The sequence below is a fragment of the Prionailurus viverrinus genome, chromosome F1 (assembly GCF_022837055.1).
Source record: "Prionailurus viverrinus isolate Anna chromosome F1, UM_Priviv_1.0, whole genome shotgun sequence".
Lineage (NCBI taxonomy): Eukaryota > Metazoa > Chordata > Mammalia > Carnivora > Felidae > Prionailurus > Prionailurus viverrinus.
Window position 1 is genome coordinate 12,258,528 of NC_062577.1, and position 17,555 is coordinate 12,276,082.

General features: G+C 39.6%; 1 protein-coding gene across 3 annotated transcripts in view; it reads left to right on the plus strand.

Annotated features, from left to right (window-relative positions):
* Nucleotides 1–1,226: 1,226 nt before the first annotated feature.
* The window catches only part of SUCO (SUN domain containing ossification factor), a 91,732-nt gene continuing 75,403 nt past the window's right edge, over nt 1,227–17,555 (plus strand). For all 3 annotated transcript variants that reach the window (XR_007148213.1, XM_047840753.1, XM_047840752.1), the window contains exon 1: nt 1,227–1,438. Coding sequence is in view for 2 of the 3 variants with exons in the window: in XM_047840753.1 (XP_047696709.1) it covers nt 1,377–1,438 (62 nt within the window). In the remaining variant the exon portion in view is untranslated. The remainder of the gene's footprint in view (nt 1,439–17,555) is intronic.

Consider the following 17,555-nt stretch of genomic DNA (forward strand, 5'->3'; position numbering starts at 1 on the left):
TACGAGAGGGTCTTGAGACGAAAGGCGGTCAAGCATTTTGGAGTTTCAGGCAGAAACCAGCTACCGAGAGATCTTTAGGGACCCCAGTGGCATAAAAATCCAGGGTGGGCACACTGCTCCTTACTAAAGATTGAGAACCAGACACTTTTTTGCTCCGCACAGTAGCAATACGCGTGTGTACGTGACCGCCTTCCTCGCTTTCGGTGAATTCCAACTCCCTCAACAGGAGCCCAAGTTTTCCTTTCAGGCTCTTGCGTTGTGCACCCGAAGCACGAATCCAACAGAATGCATACCAACCCCACCGGCCCCCAAAGAGGAATCCAGGACGGTGAAATTTCCCTGAGGCAGAGAAGAAGCGAGAGACTTTCCGCCCCACCAATCAGGTGAGAGGGGATCTGGACACACCCCTTTCTTCCTACCAATCAGCACCTAACTCGATGGGCTGGGCCCATCGACACCGGGAAAACACCTTTTTAAATTTTATTAGTATAGCTTTTTTTCCCCTCCGTCATTCTAGGCCATCCCACGAACTGTGCTCAAAAGAGGAAAACTGAGTGTAACAATTCCAAAGCTGGTCATTCTGGCGGTGAGAAGTGAAACTATAGACCTCTCCATCAAAACTGTGATTCTATGAGGACTAGAGAATGGGAAAGGAGCGTTCCAGAGGACAAACTACAACTCCCAAGGCGCCTTGCGCGGACTCGGCACGCCCTGGGCGAAGGGGCGGACCAAGGCGAAAAAGACCGCTGAGGGTCACGAGGGTCCTCTCCGACTTCCTGAATGTGAGCCACTGACCGCGCGGACTTTGAGGTGGGCGGGGCGGCGGCAACACCGGCTCTCGCGCTGTGTGCCCTCCCCGCTCCGGCTGCTCCGCCTGAGACGTCGGAGGGGGCGTGGCCCGCGCGGAGGCTGGTGGGGGCGCGAGCGCCGCGGGACGTGGGTGACGCGTCTTCTTCCAGCTCAGCGGTGTGTGAGGTGGCGCGGCCCCGCCGGCGATTGGCTGTTGGGAGACGAGTACGCTGCGGCCGTTGGTCGCCGGCAGCACGGAGGGAGAGCCGGGGCGGGCGGGGGGGATATGGGGCGGCAGTGGCGGCGGCGGCGGCTGCAGGAGGCGGGCGCGGACGAGCCGGCGGCTGCGGCAGCAGCGGCAGTCCCAGGAGTCCTCCTGTGAAGCGCCCCTGTCGGCGCCGCCGTGGGCCCCTCGGAGAGGGCGGCCAGTACGCGAGCCGCTGAGGAGCCGCTCCCCGAGCGCCGCAGCCCTAAGGACTCTCGGTCCCATCCTCGCGCTCCTGCTCCGGCTCCTCCATCTTGGCCTCGGCAGTGGCGGCTGCCGGGAGGATGTGCCGCCTTCTGGCAGGGGGAAGAAGGAGGAGAAGATGAAGAAGTACCGGCGGGCCTTGGCCCTGGTCTCCTGCCTGTCTCTGTGCTCCCTGATCTGGTGAGTTGCCGCGACGATATGGGAGTTTCCCGTGAGGGGCGAGGGGAGCAGCCAGGGTCACACCCCCCCCCCCCAATCGTCTTGGCTGTTAGGGTGCGGGTCTCCAAGGCCCTTACGGAGCGACACACGGATTACTTCGCGACTCTCCCGCCGGCCGGCCTGGCTGTGCTCTGGGAGATAGATGTTCACGGCGTGTTTTAGAATGTGCAAAGTGGGAGAGGAAGGTGCCTGAGCAGAACGGACCACCTGAGTGCCTTTGTACTCAGTGACGGTGCCGCTGGGAGACGGTGGGGCGTTTGGGCAGTTCTCAGACAGACGCCAGGTAAGTTGCTCGGCTTTCCTGCCAGCCACTCGCTTTCGTAGTGTGAGAAGGGCAGAAAGAGTGTCGGATGTGGTGTGTTCCCGACGAGCGATTTTAAAACAACGTGATTGTCACGAGGGTGAGAGTAACGTACAAGCAGTAGTTTGGGCCATTTCTTGCTGTCTTTGGCCTCGGGTGCACTTGGGGCTGCTGTTCTGGAAACTTTGGGGGACATTATGAAGCACTTTGTCAAGAGGTAGATGATGGAAAGCCGTTGGTTCAGTAGAGCGTCTTAGGTGTCGTGTGTACAGCAGTTTCTGCTGATGTCCCCTCGTAATGGGACGATAAGCCCTGTGTTTTGAAGGCGGGAAGGTGCTTTGTTCCTGAAGTTTATGGAGTTTCTGTTGATCCTTGGCGTATTGGGGCGTCTTTGAGGCGCGAAGAGCGTGTCAGTAAAAGGGTTGCTGTCATCGTACTGGGAAAAGACATTTCCCCCCTCCGACGGAATTTCTTCAGGGATGTGTGACGTTAGCTGACTGGAAAGATGCTTCTTCAGTCAGTGGTTTGCTGTTTATTATATTAAAGTCGAGATAAACGAAGTTCCTTGTGTTGTTTATTTCTGGAAAACACCAACAATGTCTTCATTTTTACCGGTGCCCAATGGATTCCAAAGATTCTGAAGTTGGAGAGTTGTTGCTCACATCAAAAAATAAATGAGAGGAAAAGGAAAGCCCTTGCCTGGCTGAGGAATTTTGATTGGAAGATTGATAGAAGTTTTAGAGAATAAAACATTTGGCCTTTTGACTTTAACTCCAAACGCTTTTAACAGGAGCACTGTCCTTCCCTCTTTCTGCTTGTTAGTATCATGTTGGGTATGAAGAAGTGCATGCAGGAGATGAGTCCACTCACCGCATTTTAAGTTTAAATTTGCAGGTGAGATACCAAGCCCTTTTGCTCCTATCCACCTTTTCCTGGGGGCTGCTTGGTAGTGTATGGGTTATACGTCATTTCTTTCCTCTTTGTCCTTGATTTTGCCCATCTTTATACCGTGTTATTCTTCACCAGCACTTTCTGAAACGGCTCCTAGGACAAAGGGTGTGCTTTTCATTCAAGTTTAAAAATGTATCGGTATCTCTGACTTTTTTTAATTGAAACATATTTGACGTGTAGCATTGTGTAAAGGTGTACGTTTGTATATTGTCGTTTGATTGCCATTGTAGTGATAGTTACTACATTTATCCTGTCCTGTAAAACGATCATTTCTTTTTTGTGGTCAGGGTAGTTAAGACCTAGTCTCAGAGTAAGTTTAATGATTGTCATACAATATCATTGTCTACATGCACTATATCCCACACCAAATCTTCAGGACTTAGTTATCTATTAGTTGCAAGTTTGTATCCTTAAACATGATTTTTTTTTTCTTCAATTTTAATGGATGGTAGAGATGAGATCAAACATTACAATGTATTTTCTAAAATCGTTTGTGTATTTAAATTAACCATGCTTCTGTTACTTGGTGTAACTTCTGGCTATCTTTTGTTTAGGCTTACTTCAGTATGGTTTCTCAGCTTTATTCATTAGCAGTAGTGAGAATATCATGACCTGTCGGGGGGGAAAAATCAGTCAGCTTAGTATTGAAAGTAGTAGTCATAAAGTTCTGTAAAGTTTGTTGACTCTCACAGTGAAGAATAGATGTTGAGGGTTTCAATAAAGAGTGAAAAGTTTAAGAAAGTTTAGGTCAAGAAACAAGTGAGGTAGTATATTTTGAGATTAGTTTGGACTGCCAAATTTAGGGATGTTTTAATTATTCTTTACTGAAGCCATTAAAAGGGCATTGAAAAGAGGACATTTAGACTTGAGATTTTCTTGGTAGGGTGATGATGCGATTGGAGAAGAGCGGTGGTACATGGTAGCTATGGGCAGAGGGTATGTTATGTCTTTGAGACATAATGAAATATTGAAATTATTGCACTGATTTAACTGGAGGTCTAATTCTTGCTACCATGTGGTCTGTATGTCGTTTCCCAACATCTCTATTACCCCTTTACCAGTAATAGATATGGTAAGCCATTGTGGTGTTCAACAGATGTTTACAGAAGAGTTAAGCTCCTCTTAGTAGACATTTTTGTTTTCTTTGTCATTCATAAATTGTCTCAAATTCTGTGATCCGTTTCTTTTTTACATTGTATCATTTTGTAATTTATGAATGCTGTGTGCTCATACTACAGTACTCTAGTTTCTAAGGTTCTCCTTCCTCCTCCAACCAATATAACTTAATTTTGTTATCTCCTTGTTTATACTCACGTTTTTATAGGTCTTGATTATGTCGCCCTTCTCCTTTTGTCTTTTCAGCCTAGAGTCCTAACCTTAGAGTACTTTCACACGAAACCCATCCTTCCATCTTACCATTCATTCTGGTTGCTGTTTTTTACTTTTGCATATATTATGTGGTTATCAAGTACTACAGAGTATTTTAGGTATAAATGTACCATAGCTACAGCACAGAGTTATAATGATAGCTGATATTTATTGTCATCTATCTCTGTGTCTAGTTTATGATGTGTACTTTACACATTTTAGCACATTCACTCTTCACAGCAACCCTATGAAGTAAGTATTATTGTAAACCTCATTTTTCATTTTATAGTTAAGGAAGTAGGAAAGTTAAGTAATTTGGCAAAGTTAGGCAGCTATTAAGTTTAGGAGCTTAGATTGGAATCCAGGCAGCCTGACTCGCAGTAGAGGATCCTGACTGTTGTCAAAGGTCAGAAGGCCTGTATTCCAGGTGTGGCTCCATTGCTTACTAGATATGTGTCCTTACACATTGTATGTAATTTCTTTGAACCTTAACTCGTATATCCTAAAAGTAGGAAAATAATTCATTCACACCTCATGGGATTGTTAGAAGGATGAAATGAGATCATACATATGACAGATCTTTATAAAATAGTAAGGGTATATTATCTATATATTTCATCATAAAATATTCAACAAAGATTTTTCTCATGCTCATTATGTATCATACATTGTTATGGGCATTGAAAACCTCAAAATAGGGTAACCAACTTAATCCTGGTTTTCTCAAAGTCCCATGTCCCAGGAATTCCCTGTATGATTTCCTACTGCTGCTGTGACAAGTTGTCAAAAATTTAGTGCCTTAAAACAGCATACATTTATTATCTTACAGTTCTGGGGTTAGAAGTCCAAAATAAGTCTTTTTTTTAATATTAAAAAAAATTTTTAATGTTTATTCATTTTTGACAGAGAGAGAATATGAGTGGGGTAGGGGCAGAGAGAGAGGGAGACACAGAATCCAAAGCAGGCTCCAGGCTCCGAACTGTCAGCACAGAACCCGATGCGGGGCTCGAAATTATGGACTGCTAGATCATGACCTGAGCTGAGGTCAGACGCTCAACTGACTGAGCCACCCAGGCACCCCAGAAGTCCAAAATAAGTCTTAACTGGGCTTAAGTCAAGTGTCAACAGAGTTGGTTCCTTCTTAAGTCTTTGAGATAAAGAATCTATTTCTTGGGGCGCCTGCGTGGCTCAGTGGGTTAAGCGTCCTTCTTCGGTTCAGGTCATGATCTCACTGTGAGTTTGAGGCCTGTGTTGGGCTCTGTGCTGACAGCTCAGAGCCTGGAGCCTGCTTCAGATTCTGTGTCTCCCTCTGTCTCTGTTCTTCCCCTGCTCGCACTGTCTCTCTGTCTCTCTCTCAAAAATAAAGAATAAAAAAAATTAAAAAGAAAAGAGAAGAATCTGTTTCTTGAACCTTTTCAGCTTCCAGGGCTACCTGTGTTCTATGACTCCTTCCTCATATCATCCTAACCTCTAGCTTCAGTCCTCACATCTGTTGTGGACTGATCCTCCTGCCTCCTTTTTCAAGCATTTTTGTGATTACATTGGGCCCACCCAGACAATCCAGGATTATATCCCCATCTCAAAATCCTTAATTTAATCACATCTGCAAAGACTATTTTAGCACGTAAAGTAACATATTCAGGGATTAGGACTGGAATATCTCTGGGAGGCATCTTGCAGCCTAATATACTGGGCCTGGCAAACTGAAGATTGATCATTGTCCTATAGGGGAAAAAGATTTAATCTGTGCTTTAAGCAGTAGATATTCAAAAATTTTTTAGTGTGTCCCTCTCCCAGTGAAACCATGTGCATGCACCTTTAATATGTGCTTGAACGTTTATAAGTTATATGCGTGTGCCAGGATGATATTAGTATAATAGAATACTAATAAGTTACATAAATTAGATGTTTAAAAAAGATGAGAAAAATAAACAATCTTAATACTTTCTGTTAATAGTACTTTTTTATTCTCAAGTAATAACTTCTGGTCAGAGTGTTGTGATTGACTGACTAGATTATTTTACATTGTGATGTGGTTGAAGAATAGCTTGTACTAGTTAAGAGTCTTAGCCCTGCAATTTGGTGGCTTGTACTTGTGTAGTTATTATCGTTGCAGTCTTTGCAGGAATTTTTTTAAAGCTACTTCTCCATGTTGTGAGAGTCAGTTTATGTAAAACGAAATAATATAATCCCTAACTGTACTTAATTGGGCACATGTAAACACCAGTGCATCACAGCATGTTGGAAGTAAACCCCAATGTTTGTGGAACTTCTGTTTTTTCCTTAGGTTTCTGACTACATAATCCTTGCTGCTATTGACGTGTGACCAGCTGACCTTCAGAACAAGTGTGAATCCTTATATTAAACTTAGTAAATCTTGATTAATTAAAAAAACCACTATTTTATAGAACCATTTTATGTTCACAGCAAAATTGAAATTGAGTAGAAGTTACAGAGATTTCCTATATACTCTGTCCCCACCCATGCATAGCCTCTTCCATTAATCAACATCCCTTACCAGAATGGTTTATTTTATTTTATTTTATTTTATTTTATTTTATTTTATTTTACTTATTATTTTAGAGAGAGTGTGTGTGTGAGCAAGGGAGAGGGGCACAGGGGGAGAGAGAGAGAGAGAGAGAGAGAGAGAGAGGGAGAGAATCTTAAGCAGGCTCCATGCTCAGCACAGAGCAGAACACAGGGCTCGATCCCACAACCCTGGGGGGTCATGACCTGAACCAAATTCAAGAGTCAGACACTTAACCAACTGAGCCACCTGATAATAAATCAGGCACCCCTGATTTATTTTTAAGACTAAAAAAAAAAAAAAAAAAAAAATCTATTCTTGCACCCAATAGGATCTTCTTGGAGAAGTTCATATTTAGTGCTAATGAGAAAAATCTGACATTTTAACATGCATCTAACATATATAATAGTTACAAAAGATAGTTACAAAGGTCTTTAGGAACGCAAAGGGTAGAATTTGTATTCTAGATATGGTTCTATCACTAGCTATATGTCGTTGGACAAATTATTTCTGTGAGTCTCAGTTCACCTGTAAAAATGGTTTGCGAGATGGATAGTTCAAGATGGGAGTATTTTGTTTCAGGCAGAGGGAAGATTCCTAGAGTATATGTGGGGCCAGATGGGAAGGGAAGCGAGGCCAGGTTTTGGTGGGATTTGATTATTGTGTAGATGAACTTACTGTTAAACTGGCTAAGAGGATGAGCCAGTGTAGTAATTTAAACAAGAGCAGGAGGTCAGATTGATCTTTTAATTAGATCGCTGTGGAGATAGAGTAGATTGGACGTGACAGACTGTGGAGACTGGGAGCCCTAATGTGGCAGTTACACTGGAGAGACTTGATAAATATTTAAATCAAGGTTGTCTGTTTCGGTGGCTTTTTTGGACTTAGTAGAAATATTTCTGAGTGTGTCATCCAGTTTTCATAGACTTTAGAGGTGATATTTCTTGGTTTGTGATTTTCTGTACCTCTTATCTTGCTTTTTCTCTGATAATTTTGCTGGTTTCTTGCTCATTTGTTAATATGCATAAGTGAGCAGAAATACAAGAAACAAGAAAAATATATAAGCAGTTTTATCATTTTTAGGATAATGATTACAAATACCCTTGAAAATCACAACTCTGTCTTTCATCTAGAGAAATTATTTTCTTTGTTTTGTTTCTGTAACTTCTTTTTAAGACCATAAGTCTTTTCTGAATAAAATAATAAATATTCAAAATAAATAATAAAAACTCCCTGTTTAAATCATTTGATGACATTTTTTTGTAATAGTCTTTCTTGCTTGTGACTCTAGGTAATGATACTCTATATCCTAAAGCTGCTAAGAGAATAGGTCTTAAAAGTTATCACACACACACAAAATTGTAACTGTGTTTTGTGGGTGTACTTTGTGATGATCATATCACAGTCTATACAAATATTGAATCACTTACTATATTGTATACCTGAAGCAAACATAATATGATATGCCAGCTGTATCTCAATTTTTAAATAAGTCTCTCTTGTGGTAAACTTTGGGAAGTAAAGTTTATCTTTGCTCTGGGATATACATTCCAAAGAAAGTGGCACTTAAAAGAGGTATTGGGTTATTAAAAGCAGTGTCAGATCTTTTCAGGCAAGTTTTTAGATGAATCCAGATTGCCTAAGGGAAAAAATCTGTGAAAGAAGATGTGCCAGGGAGGCACAACACCTTTGTGTAAAACTCTAACACTTGTGTCCAATAAAAAATGGCAAATACTTTATTTATAATATCCTTTGAATTAGTTTTAAAAGAGGTGGATGCATTTTATAACAACTTCTTTAGATTGTTAAATATTTGAGGATATATTGGAATGGATGCAGGTAGTCGAGTTGGCTGGCAGTGAAAACAAGCAAAAGATACACCTAACTTATCTTTGGACATTGGTTATTTCATTTTTTCCATTGTTCACGAACTCCTAAATTATTCTTTCCCCTTTTTAACTGTCTGAATAGAGAAATAGGTCAATACATAGAGCTAACATTCTAGTGCACGTAATGAAAGGGGAGAGAACATTTTATAAAAAATTTTAGTGCTTTATTCTTTCAAGCCTTCTTCAAGTAGAAACATGTATGGGATACTTCAGTAGTTTATACATAACTGGAACTCTATTTGAAACATAATACGTTGCAGATTACACCTTAGTGCCAATTGTATGTTATTTGTTTTGTTTTTCAAGGCCGTATTTTAAAGTAGTTTCAAAAAATAAAATTGTTCATGTTACAGAGAAATGAGAAATTACTTTTGAGTGTTTGCAGTATCAGAATGTTAATCCCTTGGGATAAACTTACTTCATAAATGCAAATTCTTTTGAAAGAAAGTTTGATTTTATTTTAGGACTTTATTTTGTAATGAATCATGGTTAAAATGGTTTTATACTTTACACAGAAGTAACTTTATACTTTACATAGAAATGTTTTATGGCTCATAAGTACTAAGCTAGTGTTGTGTTTCTTGTTATAGGATATTTGTAATCTAACAGGAGAAAATATGTAAAGTGCTTAAAACAGTGGCTTGCTCATAGTAAGCACTGTTATAGGAGTTCTTATTATTCATTCTGTCTGGGTGCTTTGGTACAGTTAGAAGGGCAGAGGTGTCAGGGTTCAGAAATAGGAATCCATAAATTCATTCAAAGTGTTATTTGGTTACCAACAGTGTATATGGTGTGGTGGGGAATACTGAAGAGGCAGGAGACCTGAGCTCTGCCCTCGGGAGTTTACAAGCTGGTTGTCAAAATACACATACACAGAAACTAGTGTAGTGGAGAGGGAATAAAACTTAGACCTCAGTTGTAATACTTTTTTGCATTATTAATAGTGAGTCTTTTTTGGGTGTTTATTTCTGTTCTAAGTGTTTAATATCCACTAACTTATTTTATCCTTATTACAACTCTTTTGAGATAGACACGCCATTTTAAACATGAAGAAAGAGAGGCACAAAAAAGTTAACCAACTTGCCCAAGTTCTCACAGCTCTTAAGCAATGAGCCAAAGCCTGAGTAGGCGGAGTCTGAGCCTGTGTTTTTACCACACTACACTGTGCTTGCTGCAGGTAGTCTGGTAGATGGCCTTAAGTAAGTTTCTCTACCTTTTCTTTGTGTGTTAGTTTTCTTACCTGAAAATGGGCTGACTGGATTGCCTCAACTAGGAATGGACATTAGAATTATTCATGAAGCTTAAAAAAATACACATGCCTGGGATTCTTACCTTGGGGATTCTGTCTCAGTAGGTTTGGGATATTTTTGTTCATTCCAGTCATTATTGCTAGATTAGATGAATTCCGAGATTGTTTTGTACTTTTAACATTCTGAGATATCTGATTTGAACATTTGCAAACAATACATAAAGCTGAATTGTTTGGTTGGTGCTTAAAGAAGGGAAAAATTAGGCCTGGAGTTGTCAGGAAAGACTTGAGTTGGGTTTAAGAGAATATGATGTGTGGCTCATAAACTTTGCTTCTGTCAAATGTAGGTGGTTCATGAACTGAAATAAGAAGTACTCGTGCTGCTAATATGAATTATGGTCTTTGCCGTGTGTGTGTGTGTATGTGTGTGTGTTGTGGGTAGATACTACTTAATTGTCAAGGAGAAAGAGAATAAATGAGATAATGTACTTGATATAGGTGGGCGTGATAGTAAGCAGACAAACCTGAGTAGAAACTAAAAGCTATATTTTGGGGATTGTGATAGGTTTTACAAGCCAACCCAAGGAGTTAGACACTAAAGATTCAGCAAGAGAAATGGAGTTCCAAGAATGGTATTTCGACATCATTGTGCTAGATATATTTCAGAGAAGAGTGAGTTGGAGGGATGAATACTGAAAACAAGCAGTTAGAGTAATTGAAGTTTGTCACAACAAGGACTTGGTAGTAAAAACGAAGAGGGTGCATTGAGCAGAATTTTTGAGAAAGTAAATCATCTGGTTTGGTGGTAGATTGGCCATTGGCAGTGCAGTTTAGTAGAAATAGCATTGGTCTAGGATTCAGAAGAGAACTGGGTTTTAGTTTGCCTCTAACAAGCTCTTGTTCTTCAGTACCCCCTTTCTGTCATCCTTAGTGTCAAGAGATAAGTTTACTGAGGCTTCTGTGTGGTGAGTTCTGTGCAGGATTCTGGTGGATAATACAAAGTAGCTGCTTTCTTAGAGCATACTGTAGTTGAAAGAATAAATGCTAGGATCTCAAATTACAAATCTGTGCAATAAAATTCAAAGAGAGAAGAAAAGTTATTTATTTTTTAAACTGGGGCAACGAGAATAATTGGGGATGGTCAAAAAGAAATGGAAGAGTTGCAAAAGATTTGATAGGAGAAGGAACTGTTGAGACAGAGTGGAATAATCCAAGTGGAGACATTGTATAGGCACTTAAAAATGTAGACTTGAGTGCAGATAAGGTTTGGGCTGGAGCTGTCCTCATAGAGGGGATCATTTTTGAAACAGCCCAGTTGACTAAACATGGAGTTCTGCAGATACTTAGAATAAAGAAAACTGCCAAGCAAAATAAAGCTCCTCCTTTCCCTGTAGAGCTTTACTTTAAAATGAAAGATGGAAAGAGGTTTAAGGAGGCCATTCGAGTGGTCAGCAATATAAAATGTCTCAGATAAGGCTGAAAAGCTTGAAAACTAAGAAAAGGGTCTTGTTTTCAAAAGAGGGAGGTAATTGGTAAAAGTTTATGGGAGTGAAAATAAAAGACATTTGGAGAGCTGGTAGGCGTGAGTTCTCAACACGTTTGTTTGGCAGCCAGGGAGATAGGCTAGAGTAGTCTCATACTTGTATGCTTCACCCCATTCTACACAGAGCCACTAGATTCATCTTACTAACACACAACTTTGATTATGTTAGTCTCTTGCTAAAACATCTTTCAAAGGCTCCCGTTTTCCTGAAGAGTAAAACGTTGAAACGTTAACCCTTACATGAAAGGCCTGAAGTCTGACCCAAATCTACTTTTGTAGTTTTATTTTTCACTGTTCTTAGATAGGCTTTCTGTTATAGCATGGCTGACCTGTTAGCTTTGTAGTAATTTCTGTGGCAACTGTCTTTGTAGTTTTGAGTTGAAAATTAAGGTAGCAAAGGTATTGTGACTTGGTTTTATAGGCTAAATACATACCCGATGAAAGTTTCTTAAATATGTCATTATCAAGTACGTTTAGTATATGATTATTTTCAGCAGCTTTGAGGACAGTTGCATTGGCTGAGTTTCTAATGGTATGTTAAGATGTAAAAAGAGGACATACTATATTGTTTAATAAGTGCTATCCCATGCTGGATCCATGAAAGTACAGGCAAATTTAGTGAAACAGTCCTCTAATAGATTTTGATACATGGGATAATTAAGCTAAGAGAATACAAGACCAATCCTACATCAGAATGAAGATTAAAGATCAGAACTTTTGAAATTCAAAGGTTTGATTAGAAGCAAACATAGAGTTTTCTTCAGCTAGCTCTATAGTTCCATGTGATATGATTGGAGATTGCTGCGGTAGCCAAATAGAATAAAAATTGGGAGGAGAAAGGGGCACACACAGTTTGACTTCTTCCTATCAGCAGGTAGACCTAGCAGAAGAGAAGCAACCTTAAAAGAACTCCCAAGCTGATAACAGATTAAGAAGAATATCTGTCTTTTAATACGTTGTAATTGAAAGAAAGTAGGAGCCTTATTAAGCAAAAGCACTGGAGACCCAGTGATCTTTTGGTCTTTTTGGATTCTGATCAAAATGGCTTCTATAATATTTACCCATTGCCCACAAGTCTCCCTGTATTTAGAATTTCAAATTTCCGGGCAGTAATGTTCAAAAACCATGATTTTCACTGTTGCCTGAAAGTTAAGTTCTACTTTCCCACCTATTTGTTTCATAGGTATCTTTCCTGGAATGCCTTTTTGGTTTGTTTGTGAAGGAGGATGTGGGCAGGGCATTACTTTAACCACACTGCCATAATTGAATGGCTGGCACTATGTTTTCATACTAGGGATTAAATACATACTTCTGTATTTAAGAAGCAAGTCTTCATTGCCCAGTTCTGTTTTTTCTTTCACCATAAATTCTGTGATTACTGGGCTCTCTCCCTTTTCTAAGCTCTTATCAAAAGCTGTTCCAATCCATGGTCAAAGGAAGAGCTCAGTAGATTGCTGTGCTGAGAACAAGGCAGTAAGTTCTCTGTCCTAAGGTGCTCAGTGTCATGTGAGGAATAGAAATGTAAACAGTTAATTTCAGTTCAGGGTTGTAGAAAGTGCTCAGACAGAGATATGCCAAAGGGTTGTGGCCAAACCCTAGATTGACGAAGGCACGAACGTGTCCTAATCCCTAACTTGTTCCTGCCCCCAGAAAAGAGAATAAGAATTTAGTCAGGTTTTGGATGGTGAGGAGTGGGCGAAGGGGCTGAACAGTATTAGAAGAGGGAGCAGCATGAGCCAGAGACTTGGAAGCATGAGGCAGCATGGCATGTGTTCAAGGAACAACTACTAGTAATTCTGTATCACTGAAGCATGATGTGGGAGGCAAGGAGTGGCAGAAAGTATGAAGCTGAAGACTTAGGCAATAGAAGAATTTTAGATATTTAAAAATAAGCAGGGAAGCTTGAATTTTGTCATGGAGAGTCAATAAAAGATCTTAAGCAGGAGAACGGTAGTCTGACAACTTAGTGTTAGGTTCTTGGCATTCTGAAGGGTTGATTTGCAGAGGTGGTAAGATCGGAGTTAGGGAACTCTGTTAGGAGGTTGCTCTAAGTAAGACATGAGGGCTTGAGCTAAGGGCAGTCATAACGGATGGAGGAATGGATTATAGATATTTGAGGTAAAATTAACTGGAGATAGTGGAGTCAGGGTGAAGGAAAAGGAGTAGTATAGATGTTTTTCAGGTTTATTTTTTTTTAATGTTTATTTATTTTGAGAGAGAGAGAGTGCACATGAATGGGAGAGGGGCAGAGAGAGTGAGAGAATCCCAAACAAGCTCCACATTCAGCACAGAGCCTGGTGTGGGGCTCAATGCTATGACTGCAAGATCATAACCTGAGCTGAAATCAAAGGTCAGATGCTCAAGTCGACTGAGCCACCCAGGCACCCCTGTTTTTCAGGTTCCTAACTTGAGAACTGGGTGGATAGCAGTATCACATGATGAAATTAAGGATATATGAAGGGGAGATTTGGAAGAGGAAGATTTTTGTGTTCAAGTTTGGATTTAGTTGTTTTGGAGATGTCTTGGAACATGAAGGGAGAGAGATTCAATTTTTAAATGAAGTTAATTTTTTTGCAACATTAATATAGGTATCATTGAAGGGTTTTTAAGAAAAGGACCAGTTTGAAGAAGATAATAAGGGCTCAAGATAAAAGTAGCCATTAGCCAAAAACTATGAGAGTAAATGCAATATCCCTAGAAATGAAGTAGAGTATAAAGGGAAGAGTGAGAACGGAACCCTGGAAGCACCAGACTTTAATCTGTAGTCAGCAGAAGCAGCATATCAGCAGTCTTCAGAGAGGGATGAGAAGCAGACATGTGTAATTTGACAAACCAGAGGAGAAGAGGGTTTTGATGGAAGCAGCAGAGAAATCAAAAAAGGTAAATTCTGCTGCTACCATACTCATTTCAGTAGTTGAATGAAGGCAGAAACTAGAATTCACCTGGCTGAGGGCTAAGTAGAAGGTAAAGAAATTGAGACTACAAGTATAGACTCTGGAATTTGATAAGTAAAAGAAGATAGATAGGACAGGAGTGCAATAGCTGATAACAGTAGCTAACATTTGAGTGCATATTTTATGCCAGGCTAAGCATAGCACATGCATCATTTAATTTTCCTCGTAATAACTCCATTTTAGAGTATCAGTGTTGAGGCACACAGGTTGTATAATTTGCCCAAGAACATACAACTAATAAATGGAGGACCTGGGAATAACACTTGGGGATCTTGACTCTTAGGTCCATGTCCTAGTCACTGTGCTGCAAAACTTCATATTTATCTCCTGTTGGCAAGAGAAGTAAACATTATTCCTCTTTTGGGATAGTTCTTATATTTTTGTTACGCTATAACTGACCTTGACTAATACCATCAATTGTTGAGTGAACAGATTGTTATTTCACTTTTCTTTTATCTGTTGACCAGAGAATATGAAATATGAAATACAGCAATAAAGAAGGATGATAGGCTTTGGAGAGGGAGAAATCCAGGTTTGCAGTGACAAATTGAATAACTTTGGGCAGCTTAACTGCTGAGCTTTAGCTTCTTTATTTGTAAAAATTAGACTACTACTTTCACCTAAAAGTCTGAACAAACAACAAAACAAAACCAAACCCAGGGATGCTTGCGTGGCTCAGTCACTTGAGCATCTGACTCTTGATTTTGGCCTAGGTCATGATTCCAGGATCGTGAGATTGAGCCCCACATCAGTCTCCGCACTGAGTGTGGAGCCTGCTTAAGATTCTCTCTCTCTCTCTCTCTCTCTCTCTCTCTCTCTCTCTCTCTCTCCTCTCTGTCTCTCTCTCCCTCCCTCCCTCTCCTGCCCCTCGCCCGCCCCATTCACGCATACACGCTCTCATAAATAAATAAACAAACAAATAAATGCATGAGTTTTTTCTCGAGACATCAGGTGCTTAGGATTGGATTGCTTATACTCTGTTTATACAGAGTTCTGCATGGATCCCCTTTTTTACTCTATTTTACATGATTACTCCTTCAGTTTCATTCCTCTTTCCCCCCATTTTAGCCATTTACCTTAGAGTATATATGATGTCTTTCCAGTCAGCTTTCATGTATTTGATATGTTTTCTTCCAAAATAGTCTTGTTTTGCTTGTATATTATAAAATTCATGCAAATTTTGGTATGGTATGATACCAAATGGTATGGTATGATGCTGTTAATCTCATTCTTTTTTCTACTTGTCCTTTAAGACTTTTATTTTTACTTGCTTTAGTTCTTAGAGTCATCATTAAAATGAATTCTAAGTAGATAATGTTGTGGCAGATGTCCTCAGGAAAGCCTGTTACCATTCATTCATTGTGCATTTTGTGTGTAGACTTCTAAAGAGAGACTATATATCAACAAATGCATTTAGGAGTATTCTGTTCCAGTTGCCTGTCTTTTGTTATCCTAGTACTGTAGTCTAATTAAAGTGGTTTTGTAATAAATTTAATTATCTGGCAGGGTGAACCACATGTCTTTGCTTTTTTTGTTAATTTAGTTATTCTTGGGCCACTTTTTTTCTATATCATATTTAGAGCAATAGGATCCTTCACGTATTTTGATAGGAGTCATATTTGAGTGATGAATTACTATCTTTACATTGCTGTCCCCAGCATTCCATTTATGAACATATTGGATCCTCATGTATTTATGATCATTACTAGAGTTAAACATTTTTATCTGTAAATGATTGTGTATTTTCTTCAGTTAATTTCTAAATTGTTTAATAATATTTATTCTTGCTAATAGCTTATTTTCTGTTTGGTTTTTGCTGGGAGGAAAATACAGACTTTTTTGTTTCTTAAATTTTTAAAAAAAGTGTATTGAGAGAGAGAGAGAGAGCACACTTGTGTGTGAGCTAAGGAGGGGCAGAGAGAGAGGGAGAGAATCCCAAGCAGGCTCCACACTGTGAGCGTGGAGCCTAATGCAGGGCTCAAACTCGCGAAGTATGGGCTCATGACTTGAGCCGAAATCAAGAGTCAGACACTTAACCAACTGAGCCACCCAAGTGCCCCTGTTTCTTAAATTTTTAAGTTAAGATAATTTACATTGAAATGCACATATATTATGTGAAATTCACATAATTTATAGTGAAATGCACATATATTAACTCTGTATATAGTTGGATCAGTTTTGACAAATCCATATATTAGTGTAACTCGCATCCCATCAAAATGTAGAACATTTGTATCACCTCAGAATGTTCTCCATGTCCTTTTCTAGCGAATCAGCTGAAGCAACCAGTGATTTGATTTCTGTCACTGTGGATTAGTTTTGCTAATTCTGGAACTTCATCTACATGGAGTTATACAGTATGTTCTTGTGTCTGGTTTCTTTCACTCAGCAAAGCATAATGTTTCCAAGATTTATCCATGTTGTTTAATTAATCAGTAACTCTTAGATTTTTATTAGGAGTGCATTGTATTAATATACTACAGTTTATTTCACTGCTTTTGGACATCTGGGCTGATTCCAGTTTTTGGCTATTAGAAATAAAACTACTGGGGACATTTTTGTATAATGCTTTTTGTGGACATAGTTTTCATTTCTCTTGAGAAGTACCTAAAAGTGGAATTGCAAGTGCTGAAACAGATGGGTATCGTATGCTTCTGGAAAGACACAACATCACTTATTATGGAGGATTCTGGCCTGGAATACATAACCTGAATCTGGTCATGAAGAAACATCAGACAAACCTCAAATAAGGACCCTATTATTTAAAAATAAAAGGATTATGTTCATCAAAAATGTCAGTGCCACATAAGGTAAAGGCCAAGAACTATTCCAGGGTAAAGGAGACTCTGAAGACACATGATAAGTGCAGGACATGATCCTAGACTCAATTCTGTACTTCGGTGTACTACAGGGGAAATGCTATAAGGACATTATTGGATTAATTGACACAATTGCAAATATGGATGATAGGTTAAAGTATTATGTCAATGTAACATTTGTTGAAATTGACAACTGCACTGTGTTTATGTAAGAGAATATCCTTATTCTGTGGAAATACATACTAAGGTATTTAGAGATAAATTACATGGAGGGAGAGAAAGGAGAGTGTGGGAAGGAGGTTGTGAGAGTATGCCATGAGCAAGTGACAAATGATGGAAAAAATGGGGCAAAATGTTACCAGTAGTTTGATATGGGTAATGAGTTTGTGGATGTTCTTTGTACTGTGCTGACAATTCTTTGGAAGCCCTGAAATTATTTCCAAATAAAAAGTGAAAAAAAAAAAAAAAAAAAAGAAG